Here is a 22963-nt window from a genome sequence, read left to right as displayed (position 1 = left end):
ACCATAACTACATCATAACTACACCACATCATACACCACATCATACACCACATCATACACCACATCATACACCACATCATACACCACATCATACACCACATCATACATCATAACTACACCATAACTACATCATAACTACACCACATCATACACCGCATCATACACCACATCATACACCACATCATACACCACATCATACATCACATCATACACCACATCATACACCACATCATACACCACATCATACACCACATCATACACCACATCATACATCACATCATACACCACATCATACACCACATCATACACCACATCATACATCACATCATACACCACATCATACACCACATCATACATCACATCATACACCACATCATACACCACATCATACACCACATCATACACCTCATCATACATCATAACTACACCATAACTACATCATAACTACACCACATCATACACCACATCATACACCACATCATACATCACATCATACACCACATCATACATCACATCATACACCACATCATACACCACATCATACACCACATCATACACCACATCATACACCACATCATACATCACAACTACACCACTGATTAATCATATTACTTTTAATAGGCAAAAAAAAATAGTAAATGCCAATTCAGTCCACATTTTCCATCTCCTTAATATTCCAGTCTGAAAGGCTTCATTTAGCACTGAGAAACACAACGTCAGACTGAGAATGAGGTTTTTTTTAACACCTTAACAATTAGTTAACAATGAGCTCTGATCTAACAGTCTGTTCAGTTCTATAGTCTATGTGTAGTTTCATCAAAATTATGAAGTAACGTGTATAAACTGCAGATAGTAGTAATAGAGGCTTTATAAAGCTTTATAACAGAGCAGTGGTATTAGGTTTCCCTCTAGTGGAAGAAGTGGCACCTAGCTTAGAGCTTATTTGCGTGTCTTCATTAACATTTAACATAGACACTGTTAATCAGATAAAACTCGTTGTTTTTAGTCTAACCTGCAGCTTACATCTTGCATCTTTTCCTCAACATGTGAATGTTCGCATTAGCACTTGCACAGAAAGCGGACAGATAGATTTGTATGCATTTGATTGTTTGTGACCAGGGGCGTGTTTAACAGCAGGAGGAAAGGCCAGTGATCTCCAGCACCTCCTCCTGTTCCTCAAGTCATGATTGCGCTGCAGCGCGCGCTCGTGCGCACGACAGACGTTTTCTTAACATCTTCGGGTGAGTACATTATTGTGTCTGCGTGATGATTTAGTTGTGAAGACATTTTGGAGAGGAGGATCTAGCTGTAGATGTAGAGGCACAGCTGGGAGGAAAGGGAAGGCTGAAGTTTTTGAGCGCTAGAGAGTAACGGCTTGTGTGTGGTTTATAAAACCCGGAACGCTTTCTGCTGAAAATATCTAGAAATGTGCAGAGAGCAGAAACACTACATAAAGTCATTTAAGTGTGAATTCTGCAAACTAGTGCATTAGCCAGGATAATGTAATGTTTCTGTGGCATGCTCAGTGTCCAGCTCGGAAATAACTGTGCGTTTAGACTGAGATGCTTTAAATGATCTGGACACTTCACCATCGTTTCCTTTAATTATAACTTTAATATTTTAATAGTGTATACAGTTGACATGAAGTCTGTACACCTCTAGAACACAGTTTCCCAACCCTGATCCTGGAGTAGCAGTGTTTTTCCTGCTGTAACACACACACACACACACACACACACACACACATGAATCAGGTGTCGTGGGAACAGGGAAAATATTCAATTGTAGAGGACATGGGGTACTTCAAGACCAGGATTGGGAACTTGACATGGTCTCGCTCTCCAGTTTTCCTGTTCACGTGTGTCACATGAGTGTTACTTCACTGTAATCTGTCACCTCAGGGGTTCCATAAAAGTTGTGAGTGATTTTGAGGGTCCTGAGTAAACAAGGGGGCAAGTGAGAGCCTGGGAAATATTTAGGCAAATTTAGGCAAATATTTAAGCAAATTTAGGCAATTTCTAGCTGGTAATTACCTTATGTTAATAGTTTTTTATATTTCTGAAAGGTAATTTTTCAGAAAAAAACAACAATATGCTAATCACTTACTGGTCACTTTAGTCAAGTAATATAGCAGCTTTGGGGGAAAAAAACTTTTTATTTCTAGCAGCTGGCCAAACATGATTTCTGAAGAAGCTCAGAAGCTGAGGATTGGGGCAGGAAAGTGAATTAATTTGTATTGACCCCTGGTTCTACTGTCTAGATGATTTCCATAGAGAATCATGGAGCTTAAAGTAGTGGAATTAGGTAACGTGAAAGGAATGTGAATAAACAGGAGAAGTGGAAATGGTCAAATAAAGAATATGGGAAGCCTAAGGGGTCAGAGCCTGGGAGACCTTACAGAGCTTTTGTTGGAAGAGATTGACTTTGTTTTTTAAATTAGTACTTTATTTGGTTCAGAATGATATGAAAAATCATTCAGCATGATGGTCAATGATTGTTTATTTTATTTTCACAGTTTTTGTAATCATTATTGGACAGTTCTGATAGTCATCAGTACAGTACACTTTTTATTGAAGTGACTTTTTATATTCAGGACTTTTTATTGAAGATAACATTTTCTTTCAGTTTGGTCGTTTGCTCACTCACTTTTTGTAGTTAGCTTCTCCTCTATCAGACGACAGCCAGTAACTGAGGAGGGTGAAGTCTAGCATGTGCTTTCTCCAACATACATGAAGCCTGCCTTTCCATATTTTTGTCAGTGAAGTTAAAAATGAGAGCATTTTCCTCTGACCACTATTACCAAGAGCACTATCTTAGTTTTCTTAGCTGCACACTTCCTCTTTCATTGTCCTCCCTCTCTCTCTCTCTCTCTCTCTCCCTCTCTCTCTCTCTCTCACACACACATGCATACGCACACACACACACACACACACACACCAGGCTTCTGACCTTGGTGATAAAGGCTACACAATGCTAATATACTATATACAATGTCATGACAGTCATGGTAATACAGACTGACGTTCCTTCCTGTTAACCCTTTTCTATGTATTGTAATCAGCATAGAATTTTAGGTTAGATTGTAATTCCTGTCTCATAACTCTCCCTGGTATCCCTACAGCAACTAGATTAACCTCTTCCATGTGTTCTCTAGATGAGAGTTCCTACTACATAAGAGTTCTTCATCAGAGGGCCAGATTTTTATGTGGACAGGAGATCCAGTCCTAATCACCTCATGTAAAGCCCACTATGTCTGCCATTGATCCTTATCAGTACATCATCGTAAGTGCCTAATAATACTTTTCTTTTTATAATTCTTTGCTGAAAAAAACTGCACATTTTTAAATAAAAGGTCATTTGCACTAACATGTTTTATGCAAAGCAGAAGGTGTTTAAACTGCAGTGTATTTTTCAAAGGAAGTTTTATGTTTATGTGTGAATATGGTGCAGAAATGTATTTGCATATAACACACTCAGATCTCCATCTGTATAGCAGTCAAGCTTAGCCACCAACTAATAAACAATAGTTGGACATAGAAGACCTGTGCTAACTGACCAATCAGGTTTCATTTGTAGTTCACCTGTCACTTTACCTGGCCATTTTCCTCTAATCTTTCTCATCAATGTATAGAAATTAAGTGAAAAAATGTATAAAAGGACAAGAACTTACCGGAGAGACTGCCCAGTGACCTACAGCAACATTAAAGGAGCTGCAGGAACTTCTGACCCGTACTGACTCCTGTCTGTATGTGACCACAATCTCTCATATTCTTCACCGGCCATGGGCTAGGACGACTAGACTGAAGCTCTTTCTCCAAAAAAAAACATCCACTCTCATCTAAATCTCCCCAAACCATGTGGTAAAATGTTCTGGTCTGATGAGACCAATTCCCAAAGGTGTGTTTGGTAAAAAGTAGATCATGAAAAGAACACCATACCTACAACACCATACCTACAGTGCAGCATGGTGGTGGAGGCATCACGCTTTAGAGCTGCTCTTCTTCTGATAGAAATCAGGCTGGAGGAAATCATGAATAGCTACAAATGTAAAACCTTCAGATGTCTAGAGCTAGAAAGCTAAAGATGAAAATGAGATTGACCTTTCAGCACCACAGTGACCCAAAGCACACATTCACATCCAGAACGAAGAGAATTTACGTTAAAGTGCTTAGGTGTTTATGGAAGGCAACACACCGCATAAATCACCTGCACACACACACACATGCTGCAAAACTGCAAAAAATTTTAATTTTTAAGAAGCGATGAGGAGTGAGATCTGGTGAAGACTGATCAATGTAAAATCTTTAATTAATCTCTGATCTGTGCAGAGGAACAAACTCTCTCTGAACAAATCTATTAATGTAGAAAAAATGTGATCCTTGGCTTGGTGTGCAGCTTGGCTTTAAGCTGACTTGCTTTTTTGGAGTTTGGATTTTTGGAGACTCAGCAGGTTGCGATGATCTTGAAAACAAGCATAGTCACTGCTTTGGCAGCAGTTTTATGGAGCGCAAAACTGAATTTCACACAAATTCTTTGCTCTGTAATGTCTGCCGTGGAGATGTTGAGATGACTTGCACAAACTGGACAAGCTGTTTTTCCAGTCTTAACCTGTCCAGTTTGGGTGAGTCTGTGCCTATGATGGCCTCAGATTCCTCTTCTTGGCTGGAAGGAGTGGAACCTCTGCTTCTTCTGCTGTTGTAGCAGCTCAAGGTTTGCTGTCTTGTGCATGCTGAGATGCTTTTCTGCTCACTGCGGCTCCAAAGAGTGATAATATGACTTACTGTATCCTTCATGGCTGCTCGAACAATTCTGGTCATTCTCCTGTGATTGCTGATGTTTTTTGCACCCAAAGAACCGTTGCTGTCTCACCCAGTGCTTTTTTTAGTTTTTTTACACAATTCTGCATAAAGTCTAGAGACTGTGGGTCTGAAAATCCCAGGAAATCAGCATGTTTCCACACCAGCTCATCTGCAACCAACAACCATGCACAGTTATAGTGACAGAGATCAGACCTTTACTCCATTCTGATGATGCTATTTGGTGTGAAGATTAACTGGGACTCTTGACTTGTATCTGTATGATGTTATACATTGTGCTACTGCTGTATGATTGGCTGAATAGAGAACTACATGAATGTGTAGATGTTCCTAATAAAATGAACAGTGAATACAGATAGATAGATAGATATTTGGTATAATACTCATCAAAACAGTCAAAAACAAGGCATTTAAGAGTTAAATAAATCACTAAACCTTTTCTACCACCACTGTTCATCAGCTGCTTACTAAAAGATTTTTAAGTGCAGGAAAAACCAAAATTTGTTTTTAAAAAATCATAAATGAAAATGATCAGTGTATTCAGTATTTATTACAGACAGTCTAGTGAAGAGCAGGGGGCAGTGTGGGTTTTGTGTTAGTTAATAGCAGTTTAAGGCTTTAATCTAATTAAACTATGAGCAGATGAAAAAATGTTAAGCTGTCTTTATTTGTCACATCTACTTTACTGCACAGTGAAACTCTTTCTTCACATATCTCGTCATTTGTCTGTTTGTGTAAGTGTGCACTACTGTGATATATGAAGAAGAGCTTAACTGTGTCTGATTCTGCCTTTAAGGTAGAGCAGCAGTATTCCCACAAATTGAAAGTGAAAGTGCTTCGGGCAGAAAATGTCACCAAAGGAGCTCTGGGTGATTTGTGTAAGTTGTGGAACATTATTTTAATTCTTAAATGCTAACTTTAAATATTTAGCATTCTCCAGATGCGGAGTAAAATCACTCAGAGAACTGATGAAACAAGGTGTGTGTGTGTGTGTGTAGTGGACACCCCAGACCCCTACGTGGAGCTGTTCATTCCCACAGCTCCTGAGAGCAGGAAGAGGACACGACACATCGATAATGACATCAACCCGGAGTGGGACGAGAGCTTCGAGTTCATCCTGGACCCAAACCAGCACAATGTTCTGGAGGTAGAGCCACTAATAGCTTTGAAGCTCTGAAGGCTTTTTTCAGAGCTTCAGCAGAACAGTGCTGACCGCTAAATATCTCCACTGTTCACAGCTGACGCTAATGGACGCTAATTATGTAATGGATGAAACACTGGGCATGACGTCATATCCCATTTCCAACCTCAAAGTGGGACAGAAGGAAATGGTGCCTTTTCTCATTGGAAAAGTAAGAACCTTCTCAATCTTTCTTTCTTTCTTTCTTTCTTTCTTTCTTTCTTTCTTTCTTTCTTTCAGTTAATGAGCAGTGATTCATGCCACACTGATTGAGTGTCTTTGTGTTCCTCCTACAGACCACCAAGGTGCATTTAGAGCTTGGTCTGGAAGTTTGGTACGTATTCCATTGAAGTGTCGAGCTGTTTGCTCATGCAGCCAGGTTTCTTTATTTACTTATTTCCTGTAGCTCAAATAAAACCTATTGTGGGCTCAGTGTGTCATTATATAACTGAAATGTCGCAGGTCAGTGAGTGTCATTGTGTCCAGCACTGGTCACATGATGATGATTTATTGGGAAAAACCTTTATAGGTCAATGTCTGTTTACATTGGAAAAGATTTATACTTTGATGTGTAAAATATTTATTGTATTGCAGGTTGCATTGGTTTCTGTTTGCAGAGTTTCTCTGTTTTTCTCTAAATAGTGTGTGTGTGTGTGAGAGAGAGAGAGAGAGAGAGAGAAGAGTGTGAGAGTGTATGTGGGAGGGGTGTGTGTGAAGAAAGTGTGTATTTTAGTGTGTTTGCGAAAGCGTGAGAGTGTGTGTGGGGTGAATGAGAGAGTATGAAAAAATGTTAAAGTGTGCGTGTGTGTGTGTGAGAGAGAGAGAGCAAGAGAGAGAGAGAATGAAGAGAGAGAGAGAGAACGAAGAGAGTGTATGTGTGTGTGTGTGTGTATGTGTGTGAGAGAGAGAGAGCAAGAGAGAGAGAGAATGAAGAGAGAGAGAGAGAACGAAGAGAGTGTATGTGTGTGTGTGTGTGTATGTGTGTGAGAGAGAGAGAGAGAGAGAGAATGAAGAGTGTGTGTGTGTGTGTGTGAGAGAGAGATAGAGAGAGAGTAAAGTGTGAGAATGAAGAGAGAGAATGTGTGTTTGTGTGTATGTGTGTGTGTTGTGTGTGTGTGTGTGAGAGAGAGAGAGAGAGAGAGAGAGAATGTTTATGTGTGTGTGTTTGTGTGTGTGTGTCTGTGTGTGTGTGTGTGTGTGTGGGAGAGAGAGAGAGACAGAGAGAGAGAGAGAATGTGTGTTTATGTGTGTGTGTGTGTGTGTGTGCATCTTCATTCATCTTATCCAGCTCTCTGGTATAAACCTGTCTCATGGAACCCTATGAGAGAATTGGGTGACATTAAACATGAAGTTAAAATATGAAGCTTGTGTCGTGTGTGTGTGTGTGTGTGTGTGTGTATATGTGTGTGTGTGGTGTCTCTGTGTGTGTTTCCAGTTCAGCTAATGACCTGCGCTTCAGTCTCGCTCTGTGTGACAAAGAGAAGCTGTACAGACAGAGGCGAAGAGAGCGGGTCATGCTGGGCATCAAGAAACTGCTGGACATGGAGAAGCCTCAATTCCTGCCCTCTAATCCCCAGGAGGTACATCACACACACACACACACACACATACACTACCATCTGCATTGGCATGAACATCACCTCAGAGTTTCCCCTGAGTGGTTGTATAATTTGCACACAGACTTTACTACACTTTGTCTGCTCAGGCTGATATGTAAATGTCTTATTGTTGACAGCAGACACTGTTGTAGCTTCAGAGTTTTGTGTACAACACTGTACATGTATATATCCCTCCTGCCTCGGCCATTGTGACCACAGCATACTTCTGCTCTGTCCTTTAAAGAGGACACTACTGTAACTCTTATATGTACACCTCATCTTTTTAATATTCTCATATATTTTTCATTCATTTTCATTATCTGTGTTTGTATCTGTTCACGGCTCTATTTGCAACTTGAAGTCGGTGTGGTCAAGACTAGGGCTAGTGCTTTTTAAGCACTTTTCAATATTTGTCTGCACTGGACATCAGTCTTTTGTGTAACGATGCAGTTATGCCATGCACAGGTTACGTAGCTGAATCCACATGAAGTTTCCAGAAAGACATTAGAAAAACATTAGAATCTTCTATTCCTGAACTTGTACTGTTCCTTCACTGGAGTTAAGTTAATAAATTCTTAATTTATTCTGGAAAGTTTTCTGTTAAATTCACTCAGGAATTTCTTCAAACACATCTCATCTTTTCAGTACGAATTCACATTCTGTTAGCTCTTATCGTATACAACAGTATGACATGATGGTGCAGCTTTATATGCTTTGGCTCTGGGAGCTGGAAGATTGGGGTTCAAGCCCCAGAACTGCCAACCTGCCACCCCTGGGCCCTTGAGCAAGGCTCCCAAACCTCCCTGCTCCAGGGGTGCTCTGACCCCAACCCCCAGGGATGGGATATTCCAAGAAATAATTTCATTGTGCAGTAATGTATATGTGACAAACAAACAACAACTTGATGATTTAAGAAACAAAAAGAGTCACAAGAAAAGAGAAATAAAGCAGCGGTGTCTGAATTACTGTTGAATCGGATGAATGCGCTCACTCGCATCAGTTTCAGACCAAACGTTGTGCAACAATATAAACATGTGTGTTGCAAAATAAAAACACAAAACTTCTTTATAAAATGATCTCCAATGTCACATTCAGACGAACAAACCGGCAGATAGACACAAAGCACTGTTTATTGTAGGCTAATAAACAGAAGAGTAACAAATGAACAGTTTATATGAGCTGAATATTTGCTGGACAGGCTGCTTGTGAATACTCCACCCTGATCACACGGCACAGGAAGAGATTTAGATCTGTTATTTCCTCCATCTGAAATTTCACTGAATGAAACAACTTTAACTACTACTCTGTTTAATTAGGATTAAATTATACAGCATCCCGGTCCAAAACATCACCTATTCCATGTGTTATTTATATTTTCTATTCACTCCTGAGTGTAAAGTGTAACTTCACGGACTCTTTACAAACCTTTATTAAACATATAAAAGCCTGAGAGGGTGAAGACTTCTGTTCTGGGCTTTAGTTTACTTAACTATATACAGATTTTTTTCTCATTGTGTACACTACCACTTGGAGATTAATATCATTTATAAAGGCTGATAAAAAATGATCTCCTCTCCGCCCCGAAAGCACATGGCTGTATAACATTATTATAAATTGCCTGGAAGTTTGTCTGTAGTTCTGATGTCATGCATAAACTAGTGTAACCTGCATCTGGTGGTGCTTTTTGAAAGTAAGTTGAAAGCCACAGACATGTGAAACTGTTCAGAGATATTAGTCAGAGTCGAAGACCAGAACCCTTTCCAGGAAGCCTAGATAACTCACAGCACTGGTCCCTCTGATCACTGTGCAAAAGCAATGCAGTGAATAGAATAGTGCCTTAAAGACCTCAGCTTCTACTGTTCAATTTTTTTCTGAAGCTGTATCCTAAAAAAGACAGATGATCCTCCAAAGATATCAGATTGAAAAAAGAACCTTGAAGAAGATGGCGGTGTTGCACGTCTTTAGACATCTACAGTGAGATTTCACAATCGTTTGGTAATTCTTGAGCTGGTTTGTGAGCTTACATTTGCGTCGTCATTTCAGGAAGAGGTGACTAGATTATGCAAGACATTATGTAACTTTGGACATTCGGCCGTGCAAGAGTTGAGAGTTGATCTCTCAGTGCACACATCTGATCTAACTCAATCCTATCTAACTACAGGATGGCTCCCTGTTTTATAAACTTTTTTTGCTTACACTGTGTCTCTCAGTCTGTAGAACACAATAGCAGTCAGAGTGCTAGGATATTGCATGTAGGTCTATAATTGATGGAACATTTTTTTATTCTCGAATATTATATTGTGTGGCATCTACAGGGGCTGGACAATGAAACACTGGCTAATATCGGGATATATTAGGCAGCAAGTCAACATTTTGTCCTCAAAGTTGATGTTAGAAGCAGGAAAAATGGACAAGCGTAAGGATTTGAGCGAGTTTGACCAAAAGGGCCAAATTGTGATGGCTAGACCACTGGATCAGAGCATCTCCAAAACTGCAGCTCTTGTGGGGTGTTCCCGGTCTGCAGTGGTCAGTATCTATCAAGAGTATCCTTTAAGTCCTGTAAGTCCTTTAAGTATCCTTTAAATCTTGTAAGTGGCAATGTGTGGCCCTTGGAGGCCCCACATTGCAACTTGCAGGACCTGATGGATCTGCTGCTAACACCTTGGTGCCAGATACCACAGCACACCTTCAGGGATCTTGTGGAGTCCATGGCTCGACGGGTCAGGGCTGTTTTGGCCGCAAAAAGGGGGACCAACACAATATTAGGCAGGTGGTCATAAGGTCATAGGTGTTATGCCTCATTGGTGTTTGTGGGGCCTGGTGGTCAGTCTTCACTAATTTCACATTCCATAAGTAAGAGCAGAGTGTGAAGATTGAATTAACAGAACAATACCACAGCTGTGTATAAAATATTTATTTTTAAGACAGAGTTCAAAAGTGGACAGACTGTTGGTGTACGTCTCGCTGGAGCCTCAGTGACCAGGACAGAAAGTTTTTGTGGTTTATAGAGAGCCATGGTATTCAGGGTAATGTCACCATACCACCACAAAGGACCAGCCATAAAGAGGAAGCTGTCTGAAAGGGATGTCCGGGTTCAAACCCAGACTGTATCCATAAAAGCAGAAAACCACAGCTGCCCAATTCACTGCAGAATTAAATGCACACCTCATCTCTCCTGTTTCCACCAGAACTGTTCATCAGGAGCGCCACCGGGTCAATATTCATGGTCAGGCTGCTAGAGTCAAACCTCTTGCCAATGCCAAACATCAGTTCACTAGTGTAATGTGAGTAACAGGAAGCTTTGCATAAATTGCAGGTATATAAAAGACCTGAAACACACAGCATACAAATGCAGGCTTTGCTACATGCTGCTGTGCCACCCTGCTGTCCTCCAACAATACTGAGTACTTTTAATATACAGTATATACAACACTTTTGAAGAAGTGAAGGAAACTCTATGCCTTAAACACACAATCTCTTCCCCAGTGTGTTAAGATGAACAGAACGTGATGTAATATCATTGTGTGTCTGTGCAGGTACCTGTCATAGCAGTGGTAGGATCCGGTGGCGGGTTCAGGGCGATGGTCGGCTTCTCAGGGGTCATGAAGGCATTGTACGAGTCGGGAGTTCTGGACTGCGCTACATACATCGCTGGCCTGTCTGGCTCTACATGGTACCTCCTACATCATTCCATAGTGCTGTCCTGCAGTGCATCCGGGTTTAAGTGACACATTCATTAAGCCTTAAATGTCTCTGGAAACTTCCGGCATGTTGATTTTACCGTTTTATCCTGTTCTTACAGAAGTGGCAGGCATTTACTTTAGTTACTGTGTGACTTCCTCTTCATCAAAGTGAAGAATTGCAGCTTTTCTCGTAAAAGTGAATCAACTGCTTTGATGAAACTCGCTGGCTATGAGACTGATATCCAGCCCTCCAGCTCAGTGTTTCCACACCTGTGTGTGTTTCAGGTACATGTCTACGCTGTACTCTCACCCGGAGTTCCCTAAGAAAGGCCCAGAGCAGATAAACCAGGAGTTAATGAAGAGCGTGAGCAGCAACCCTCTCCGCCTGCTCCTGCCGCAGCACATCACAAACTATGTCCAGGCTCTGTGGACCAAAAAGTCTGGTGGGCAGCCGGTCACCTTCGCAGACATCTTTGGCATGCTGATCGGGGAAACACTTATTCCTAATGTGTGTATTAAGAGAACTGTTACAATATAAACTCACCATTTCAACTGTTTGATTTCACTTATTATTTACAGTGTGTGTGCTTCACTTGTGTTGTGTAGATATGTCTATAGATTTAAATGAGTGTGTGTTTGTGTGTGTGTGTGTGTTAATATATACAGTTGAGTGTAATTATATTTGTTCACAAATTTCCAAAAAGAATATTTGAATTTATTATTCTTTTCCTCATTGCTGTCTTGCTAAAAGTTTAGTGCTTACTGTATATTTCTGTTTATTATTGTATTAACAGCTTTCTCTGACTTTCTTCACAGCGGATGGACAGTAAATTGAGTGAAATGCAGGAGAAAATTAACGAAGCGCAGTCTCCGATGCCACTGTTCACCTGCCTGCATGTTAAACCAGATGTGTCTGAGCTCATGTTTGCTGGTAAGCCTGTTTGTGTGTGTGTTTTTTGGTAGTCTGCGTGTGAGGGTTATTGTTTGTATGCAAACTGCAGGTACAATGACTTTAGTGTCAGGAGGTCATGGTGTAGATGGATGCAAATGTGTTTGCATGCTGATTTACATTAAAAGCATGGCTTATATTATTGGTTTGTAGCACGATTATTTTACACATGCACATTTCTCCACAACATGTTACAGTACTATAACCTTTACAATAGGCAAATGCTTGAGAATGCACTGAAGGCACACACACACACACACACACACACACACACGGGGAAAGACTGGCTTAAATACACTGTATGTTTAAGCTATAATAGAAGGCTTTGTGTCTTTTACGACAGAACAAGAGAGTGTTTCTATTTATAACACATATTTGCTAAACTGCAAACACAGAACCAGTTACATTCCAGCTAGTTAATATGTGAAGCCAGTCAGGGGACACCCAAATAAATCACTCTGTCAAATACACAATCCTCCCAGTTGTTATTATTATTCTTTTTTTTAGCTCAGGCATTGTGATGTCTGTGTAATTGGATATGATGAACATCATAGCACGTGTGTAGCTCTCAGATGTCGTACAGCAGTGCGTCATTACAGTAATGAAAGCAGCACAGGAGGCAGTCATGTTAGCAGCCAAGCCCATTAGATCTTTATATAAGTTTTAATTGTTTTATTATAAACGGATGTGTAAATGCATTATCATTTTTTTCTCTCCATATCACCCTGATGCTGAAATAATCCAACACAGAAAACATTCGAGTAATAGATCAATACAATCCTCCAGCTTTCTCAATAAATATCTAAAGCTTTTTCCTGAATCGCTGCACACGCTGGAATCCACACGTACTCTGACTGTTGTATCTCAGGTGATGAATGAAGTAACATGTAACAGATATTGTGCAATAAATGTGCTAATTGTGGTGTGTTTGGATCGACAGATTGGGTGGAGTTCAGTCCTTATGAGATTGGCATGTCTAAATACGGCACGTTCATGTCTCCTGACCTTTTTGGCAACAAATTCTTCATGGGAACCGTGGTTAAGAAATACGAGGAGAATCCTCTGCACTTCCTAATGGGTAAGAAAACACACCTGGGACTCTCATATACACTACACTGTGAGTGTGAAAGACAAAATGTGCACAATTCTTACAGAATCTTTGTTCTGCTGCATGAGAGAATGAATGAGGGGAAAAACTCACAACAATCACATTTCATTTAAAACTCTGTAACACGCTCGTCCCTGCGCTCCTTCTGCTCTTTCCTGTTGCTTAGAAAACTCATTATTCATTTGCTAATGGTCCAGCTGAATGTCTCTGTCCACCCAGTCATTGGGTTGTGATTATAAGCATGTAGGAATTCAAGAAACAGTTATGAGAAGGAAAGAGGGATGAGCATTATTATTCATATTTTATAAATTATTAGAATATTAGAAGTCCAAATTGTCCAGAGAGCTTTAATTTGTACAATTTAACCTAATATAAACATATAAGATAATTACTTTCTCTCTCTGATTCTCTGGACTCAAAGTGCATTTATATTCAGGCTAATCAGAAGATTTGGTTGTTCAGTTGGTATTTATGTGACATCCTGCACTGTGTGTGTGTGTGTGTGTGTGTGTCTGTGTGTCTGTGTGTGTGTTCTTTAGGTGTCTGGGGCAGTGCCTTCTCCATTCTTTTTAACAGAGTACTGGGGGTAAATGATGTTCCTGGGGGCAGCACCATGGAGGAGGAGCTGGGTACGATGCAGGAAAAATCTTCTCACGCTAAATTACATCTTCTTTTCACACTGTTATACCTCACCTCACATCCACTATCAGGTTACATGCAAATGTTTACTGCATCAGAGCTCAGATGTAAAATAACCTGTCATTCTTCAGGTACGACTGATGACAACAAGCTTCCATTACACTTCAGCTGTAGAATAATTTTGCTGTGAGACGCGGTGGGTATGGACGGCACTTCCGCTCATCTCGTATGACACCTCAGTGTGCAAGAATTCATTTAAATAAAGCTCTCATGAAAGGTTTTGCTTTTTGAAAGTGGAGCTATTTAGAGTTGCGAGATGAGATGTGCTGCTTGTCTGATTATTATCATATTGCTGAGCTCAGGTCTCATATTTCACAAGATATGGGCTTGTGTAGTTAAAAAAAGCATCTGATTTCCTGAAATGGGGGTTCCACACTCTTTTTGCCTTTTTGACTTGTGACATGTGAAGGAAACCACAACTTCTTTTCTTAACTCATGAAAGTAAAACTAATGCTAATGTACAGTGTGTGTATAGTGGCGTGTCTGTATTTTGAGAAAACACCGGGTGACAGGATTAGTTTACTTTTAGATGCACTAATTATACGTTCGCTTATGTGACTTATTCTACCTGTACTGAATAGCCAGGTCTACTTAGAATTAGTTTTAGTATAATGTAGGTATGTTTATAACCCTTTTAAGATGTATATAATGCAGAGATTTCGAATTCATATGAGCTTGATTTTACTGTGCAGCACTTCAGCAAACACCTTCTGTGCTAGAGAAATAAAGAGGATTTAACCGGACTCGGAATGACCAGTGAACAAATGTTAAATGTTTTAAAATCAGTTCACAAATTGCACACTGGTAAAATCTTCAGGAGATTGAATCCTACAAGATCCTGAGGTCTGGTAGTGTTCAGATTGGTATCTTTTGTGTCAGATTTTTTGTTCTTAAATTCTGTTAAAGTGTCCTTTCCTTTGCAGTTGGAGCAAGGTGCAGTTGCTAGTGTGTCTGTAATAAGACAGGTGACTAATCAGTGTCTGTGTGTCTCACAGAACATATAAAACCTGAGCATATTGTGGGAGAAGACAATCTCGACAATGATGAAGAGCCACGCAAAGGTGAGGAAGTGCATTACCCTCATCACACAGCTGCACTCTCATGATGAAAACTTGCTCACTGCTTTCTGCTGTGGCTTGCTCTTTCACCACACTGAAAAATGGGAATATACTGTATTAAAATAGGACGTTTCTCATGGCAAAGTAATTTTATTGCTTAAGTTAAATGTAATTAAAAGACGTATCTGAATGCTGCAGTGATGTAGAGTGAGTGTGAGCAGTTCACATGGTATTAATGTAATGTGAACCAGTTACGTGATAAAATCTTGAGAGGTTGTTGCCTCTGACACGAAGAAACGATTATCAGCTTACTTTATATGATGTACAGCAGTGGGAAATGTAGCTGCCTCACAGGGACAAGATCCTGGGTTCTGTCCTGAGCTCAGATGAGTGAGAAGTCTTCAGTTTTCCTCCAGGATTTTAAAAGTAGTTAATTAAATCAAATGCAACTCAGTTTATTCCAGTAGAATTGACGTAAAACATTTGAATTAGGTATATTTCTTTCTGTGCAGCTTCTAAACACTTGCTTATTGGGTCCATGCAATGTTATTTAGTGGACAACCAGAGCGACCATCAGCATGCTCAGGCCAGCTGGATGCAGCGAATGGTCACCTCGCTGTTCAGTGACTCCACTCTGTTTAACACACGTGAGGGCAGAGCAGGAAAAGTGCACAACTTCATGCTGGGTCTCAACCTGAACACTAGCATCCCGTTCTCACCCTTCAGTGACATCCTGACCCAGAACGGTCCTGAGGAGGAGGTGGATGCTGTAACTGGTATAAACTAGTTTATTTAGTAATGTTGGACAAAAGCTTTTGGAGACTAGCTCTCCTTAAGAGCAAGATTAGATTTGACAGCATTTATCTCTCACTCACTCTCTCTCTCTCTCTCTCTCTCTCTCTCTCTCATTCTCTGTCTCTCTCTCTTTCTCTCTCTCTCTTTCTCTCTCTCTCTCTCTCTCTCTCTCTTTCTCTACTGGCATTAGATCCCTATGAGTTTGATCGCATCTATGAGCCACTAGATGTAAAGAGCAAGAAGATCCATGTTGTGGACAGTGGACTGACCTATAATCTGCCCTATCCTTTGATCCTGAGACCCCAGAGGGGCGTTGACCTCATTATCTCCTTTGACTTCTCGGCCCGGCCGAGTGACACCAGTCCTCCGTTCAAGGTGATTATAAAAGTACAAACGTGGCAGTAAATGCTTCTGGTTTTTCTGTTAATGCTCGAGTCACATGGTCTGTGGTTCGATTCAGAGCTGCTTCTGGATGTTGACATGTCAGATTTTTTGTTTCATCTAAACTGTTGATCTGTCTCACACAATCATTTTTATTCTTCTTACTAATGGTCGTGTGTTCTGTTATTATTTTCATCACTTTTTCCTCCTTCACTCGATGTATTCGATCACATAGGGCATCACACAGTCACACTTTCAGCTGCACACCACAACTTGTATTCTCATGCCATCACGTAACAATTTCAGTAAATCATGTGATCTGAAGCTACGTGTCTTTGCATATAGCCTCAGGACTGGAAAAAAGTGCAAGTGTGAAAACGCCCTTAGACTTAAAAAACTCTCTGGGCCTCCCAGGACGGTGTGGTGTTGTTTATAAGGTGGGCGGGGCCTGCTGCCACAGCAACAAAACATGAAAACAAGTGATATAATATTCTGCTATTGTGCCATCGATAATAATTCTCCTATCATGCTTTGAAGTGGTGTGTTCTGGTTTCTTTAGGAGCTTTTGTTGGCTGAGAAATGGGCACGAATGAACAAGCTTCCATTTCCCAGAATTGATCCCAAAGTGTTCGACCGGGAAGGAATGAAAGAGTGCTACGTCTTTAAGCCCAGTAAAGGTGACAAGAACTGCCCCACTGTCATTCATTTTGTCTTAGTTAACCTGGACTTCAGGAAGTTCAAAGCCCCAGGTAAGTGTGTGTGTGTGTGTGTCTAGAATCTGAAAGTTGGTGAAGCAAATATTAAAGAAATGGAGAGAGAAACAAAATAGCATGTTCCTCAAAGCCCTCCCTGCCTCTCCAGCTGTTTTAATATCTCACATGATCCAATTCTTGAATCTGATTGAAAATAGTGAAACAGTGTGACTACGACAGCACTTTAAACCAGAACATGAGCAGCAGGTTAATATTAATGCACTAGTTCTCAGCTCACACACAGAGACCTTTTGGAAACTGTACATTGCATCCTGTAATAAAGCTTCCCAGCTCAGGAAAGTCTTCAGGATGAAGCAGTTAACAATTTTCAGTTTTCTCTGTAACATGAGAGGAGAGAGCTACATTTTCTACACAACAAAAAGTCTACCTATGACCTGCAAAAATGCACAAGGTGCCTATTGTTTATAGATCAGGCACTGTAATTGCTGAATCATTGGAATCTTTTTGGTATTAGAGGAATAACACACTCCCGATTGTGTGTTTATATGATAATAATGCACTTTGCTCTGCCTCGTGCTGCATCACACCACTGCAGCATGAACAGGTCAGTTATTCCTCATATACCTGTGACTCTAAAGACATAACTATTCTAGTGGAATTTAGTTCAGGGGATGTGGTAGCTTGAGGTGTTGGACTACTGATGGGAAGGTTGTGAGTTTGAGTCCCAGGTCCACCAAGCTGCCGCTGCTGGGCCCTCGAGCAAGGCCCTTATCCCTCAGTTGTATAAAGTGAGATAAATTGTAGGTTGCTCTGGATAAGTGTATGTGCCAAAGAGAAATGTAGACAGAAATGTAGTGCACAACAAATTTAACATGATTGAGTTCATCACTACTGAATACCATAAACACACAGTATTAGAATTCAAACTATAATAAATTTTAAGATGAACTAAACTATAAAATCATGATCAAATATCAGCCATGTTGTTGCATTGTTTTTCCTCTTTGTGCTCTGCAGGAGTTCCTCGAGAGACTGAACAGGAAAAAGAGTTTGCTGACTTTGACATCTTCGATGACCCTGAAACACCATATTCCACCTTTAACTTCCAGTATTCCAACAAGGCCTTCACTCAGCTGCATGACCTCATGGAGTTCAACACGCTTAACAACATTGAGGTGAGAACGTTACAGATCCATAACATCCCGTGATCTTCAGACATCCTGCAGCCTCCTGACCTCCTGTCATCAATCACGCTGAAATATGGGATTAATCACTTTTCTTAGTGTCATGGATGCACTCGAGTTATCTAAACTTCATCATTTCAATACTTCTTTATTGTAATACACACAGCAACACAAGCCTTAAACACAGCACATCATGATCACATCACGGCCGAGGGTTCCTCCTGCATCACATCCTCCTGGGTTTCAGGATCTGGGGATGATCTGCTGCTCTTTCAGATGACCCGTGTAGTCCTTATGGACACCTCAAAACATCTTACAGACACTTCGATCTTCAGTTCCGCTTGCTGTCCAGTGTTCAGTTTCATCATGATGAAAGTCTTTAACCTAGCTTGACTAACACTCCTGGTAAAATGCTGCTTCGTGGTATTTTTGAGAGATTGCACATTGCTATTGCTATTGGTTAACTTCCTCCTCATTGTAATATCACAGAAAAAATTATTCTTTTCTTCTCTTTTCTAATGTGTTACAGACACAAACGTTATTGCTGTTAGATAAATGTCTTAAATGTTCCACATGGACTCATGATTAAAGACTGATGGTTAGAAAATATGAGGACAGAAAAAAGAAACACTGAGCCACGCTCTGTTAATTACTAGATAATGATGCAAATCTCAAGAGCACATTTCAACAGCACTTCAGTGATCTGTTCAGCAGCTCTACAGGAACCTTATCAGTAACTGAACACACAGTGGAGTTGATACGCTTTGCACTGGAGCTGTGTTATTATTCACTCATTATTTTGTGTTTGCTGTGTTCACCACTGCACAAGTGCACAACACAGTGCAGAGGAAACCCCTGTCTCTCTCCTACAGTTTAGTACCAGGTTTGTGTCTTGAAGAGTGGTTTCTGTCACTCAACAGTTACTTAGTTATTCAGAGTAAATGACTCATTTTCAGAAAGGAAGGTTTGCATTTTAATAAGTGCATGTAAATGTTCAGACTTGATAAGTGGTAAAGCATCATTTCATATTGTAATCTTGTCAAATATCATGATGCTAAAATTTGTTTTACTGTCAAAGTCAAAATTCTGCACCAGCTACTTTCTTGAGTGCAAGTACAACTTCTGCTAAAAGACCTGCCCTGGCAACTGCCCTATAAAATACCTGCCCTAGCAACTACCCTGTAAAACACATGCCATGACAACTGCCCTATAAAACATTTTCCCTGGAAACTGCCCTATAAATCACCTGCCCTGGCAGCTGCCCTATACATCCCCAGCAATGGCAACTGCCCTATAAATCACCTGCCCTGGCAGCTGCCCTATACATCCTCAACAATGGCAACTGCCCTATAAATCACCTGCCCTGGCAGCTGCCCTATACATCCTCAACAATGGCAACTGCCCTATAAATCACCTGCCCTGGCAGCTGCCCTATACATCCCCAGCAATGGCAACTGCCCTATAAATCACCTGCCCTGGCAGCTGCCCTATACATCCCCAGCAATGGCAACTGCCCTATAAATCACCTGCCCTGGCAGCTGCCCTATACATCCCCAGCAATGGCAACTGCCCTATAAATCACCTGCCCTGGCAGCTGCCCTATACATCCCCAGCAATGGCAACTGCCCTATAAATCACCTGCCCTGGCAGCTGCCCTATACATCCCCAGCAATGGCAACTGCCCTATAAATCACCTGCCCTGGCAGCTGCCCTATACATCCTCAACAATGGCAAGTGCCCTATAAATCACCTGCCCTGGCAGCTGCCCTATACATCCTCAACAATGGCAACTACCCTACAAAGAGCAAAAATGTGATACAAAAACAGGGCACTTTGTAAGTCAGCTTTACTCTGTCTTTGTCTTATCTGTATTTTTTATTAAACCTGCTGGTTTGGACAGTGTGGATGTCACTGGCCCTCGACTCTACAGCTCCATGGGGAATTTTTCTCTTTCTAGTAACTGACAGTGCACTGAGACAGAAGTGCAGGTGTTTCCTGCTTGTTCAGCCTGTGGATCGCTTTCAGTGTAAATGCTGGTACATCTATCAGCTTGTGACAGCAAGGAATTAGTATCTATAATGACCTCAGAAACTACACTGACCTAATAATTCCCCATGAGCCCTTGGTTGCTGTTATAGAAAGGACATTATTTAGTTACAGTTACATTATTTAGTGTTCAGTGTCACCCAGATGAGGATGAGGTTCTCTTCTGAGCCTGGTTCCTCTCAGGGTTTCTTCCTTCTTCATTTTAGGGAGTTTTTCCTCACCACTGTCACCTCTGGCTTCTCATTATGGATAAAATAGTAACTTTAATTGAAACTTTATATAGATATTATATATAAATTTCCTTCTCTATTTCTACACTTCTGTAAAGCTTCTTTGAGTCCATTGCAAAAGTTGTTATACAAATAAATTGAATTGAATTGAATTGAATTGAATTGAATGGGTTTAATATCAGATGCCAGGAGGTCCAGGAGGTAATCTACAGATATGTAGCTTTCATGTAATGGAGCAATTTCCATGTGTTTGGAACACCTGTACAATACACACATCACACATCTCACCTTTACTTCCTCTTATCTATTTGAAAGGAAATCTTGAATATTATTTAATAGAAAACATTAAAGAGCCCCTAGATGCAGTGTGTAAGAGAGAAGCTAACTGCTAAATAATGTTATTATGACTTCTAATGATGCTGGACTTTAACCATATGACCAAATTACAATAGAACCCTCTGTGATTTTCCTCCACAGGTGATCAAAGAGGCCATGAAGGAGAGCATCGTGTACAGGAAGGAGAATCCGTCTCGCTGCGCTGTGTCCCTTTCTCTCAGTGAGATACAGAACAAAAAGTTTTTGAAGAGAGATCCCAGAGGGCTCGTGCACAACTGAGCTGATTATAAACTGATCAAAGCTCTGAGTAGAGCTGAACTGCTCACAAATTCTTATTTCATTTCATTATATGATTTTAAATGACGGTAATGATCGAAGGCTGATCCTGGAAAGATTGTAAATTCGTACCTGTGTATATCACTGTCTGACCACATGTAGAGAAATGGAAACTTTAAATTCAATTAAATGAATATGACTTATTCTGTTTTATCACACATTATTTGGAGATTTTTCTCTTTCTAATCCCGTGTGCTTTTTTTTGCTTAACCCTAGTTCTATCTGAACATCGCTTAGTTCAGAGATCTTTTAATTTTATTTTCCTCAGATCTGTTTTTTCTGTCTTCGTAGCTCATGCTCTTGCTCCATCGAATATTTATGTTATTTATGTTATCATCAAATATTTATGTTAATCAAACTTTTGCGATAAAATAAGCCACATTGTATACATTGTAGAATATAAGAATGTTGCCTACATGAGCAAAAATTGTGTACTACTTTTTGTGCCACAGTCTCACCATCAGTGCAGCAGCACAGTGACGATGTACAGCACAGAGATTTAACTACAGTTTGCTTTGGAGAAGCTGCTGCTGCTTCCACTGAATAATAACTGGAGTGGTCAGTGAAAGTGTAACGTAACAGAACTGTCTGACTCTTCATCTGGTGATGAACATATACTATATGATATAATAGGATGTGATATTATGATGTGATGTAATATAAAATGATATTATGTGATGTGATGTGATATAATATGATGTGTGTCCAGTCCAGAGCCACATATGAAAAATGGCATAAATCTGAAAACCTGCCAAAAAAATCGACCATAGTGTCACATTCAGATCATTACGACTGTGTGGCTTAAAGCTTTAATGGGAATTGTTTTCAGTATAAATCTGTCTCTGTCTCTGCCTCTCTCACAGAACAGATTTATAGTGAAAACAATAAGTCTAACAATAAAATTAAAGCACAGGGAAAGAGCAGTGGAGCAGAGTGACATACAACAGGATTACAGACTCGCCGGACGTCAGTGGCATGTTGTGGAGTTTTACATGATTTCACGTGTAAAGTCGAGTAGAACTGCAACACAGAGAGGACTCTTTTTTTTCAAAATAATATTAATAAAGCCATCAAATCACACTCCTGTTGAATATTGAGTGGATAAACCCTTCAGACACTCCACTGTAATGTTCAACATGATTTACAGCATTTTCTTCATCAAAAATGTTTTACAATGAGAGACACTTTTCTGACCGATTAATGGAGCATCCCAACATCCAGTCCTCTCTGAAGGGATAATGATTGTTTTCTTTTTATGAAAAAAGCTAAATTTTAATAATTTCTGTATTTATTAAAAAGATCTTATTGAGTACTTCTGTGTGTGTGTGTGTGTGTGTGTGTGGATCAGGATTTCTGATTGGCCAGGATTAGAGAAGTTTGTTCATTTGTTACTTGAGTAAACTAGAAGTATGTAAATTTTAGCCATCTTGGGTTCTATGAGGTGTTCATGAGGCTCAGAGACACGGACGATTTGTTCCTGAATGTTTCAGTTGAGCAGTGGACTTCTGTCCACTAATAAACCACTAATATGAGGGAAAAAATAGGAACAAACATTTTGGACTTGAGAAAAACGCATTATTATTATTATTATTATTATTATTATTATTATTATTATATTTATTAACATTTTTAGATATTGATACCGTTTGCACCTTTGGTAATTTTCTATTAAAACTAAGCTTTTTCTAAAAATACGTTACATATATTATCATTTATTATATTTTAATTGATGATGGAAAATCATACTTGAGGCTCTACCTAATAAAGTTGTCACGCTAATGGGTGATATTAACATCACTGTGTGCCTTTTTTCTCACCTTACAAGGGTGTGGAAAAGCAGAAGAGATGCA

At 40.1% G+C, this 22963-nt stretch overlaps 1 protein-coding gene across 1 annotated transcript; it reads left to right on the top strand.

Moving 5' to 3' along the window:
* Positions 1-1105: 1105 nt before the first annotated feature.
* On the top strand, positions 1106-22423 carry pla2g4ab (phospholipase A2, group IVAb (cytosolic, calcium-dependent)). Its single transcript, XM_058378866.1, has 18 exons — positions 1106-1241; positions 3155-3282; positions 5614-5695; positions 5816-5964; positions 6056-6169; positions 6294-6331; positions 7433-7577; positions 11132-11272; positions 11568-11786; positions 12095-12209; positions 13168-13305; positions 13875-13964; positions 15030-15095; positions 15647-15868; positions 16078-16262; positions 16828-17017; positions 17999-18156; positions 20919-22423. Exons 2-18 carry the CDS (start codon positions 3250-3252, stop codon positions 21054-21056), a joined length of 2223 nt encoding a protein of 740 aa, XP_058234849.1. The 5' UTR covers positions 1106-1241; positions 3155-3249; the 3' UTR covers positions 21057-22423.
* The last annotated feature ends 540 nt before the right edge of the window (positions 22424-22963 follow it).

Source organism: Hemibagrus wyckioides, linkage group LG25 (genome assembly GCF_019097595.1).
Source record: "Hemibagrus wyckioides isolate EC202008001 linkage group LG25, SWU_Hwy_1.0, whole genome shotgun sequence".
Lineage (NCBI taxonomy): Eukaryota > Metazoa > Chordata > Actinopteri > Siluriformes > Bagridae > Hemibagrus > Hemibagrus wyckioides.
Note: the sequence above shows the minus strand (reverse complement) of the source record. Positions and strands in the feature narration are given on the sequence as shown.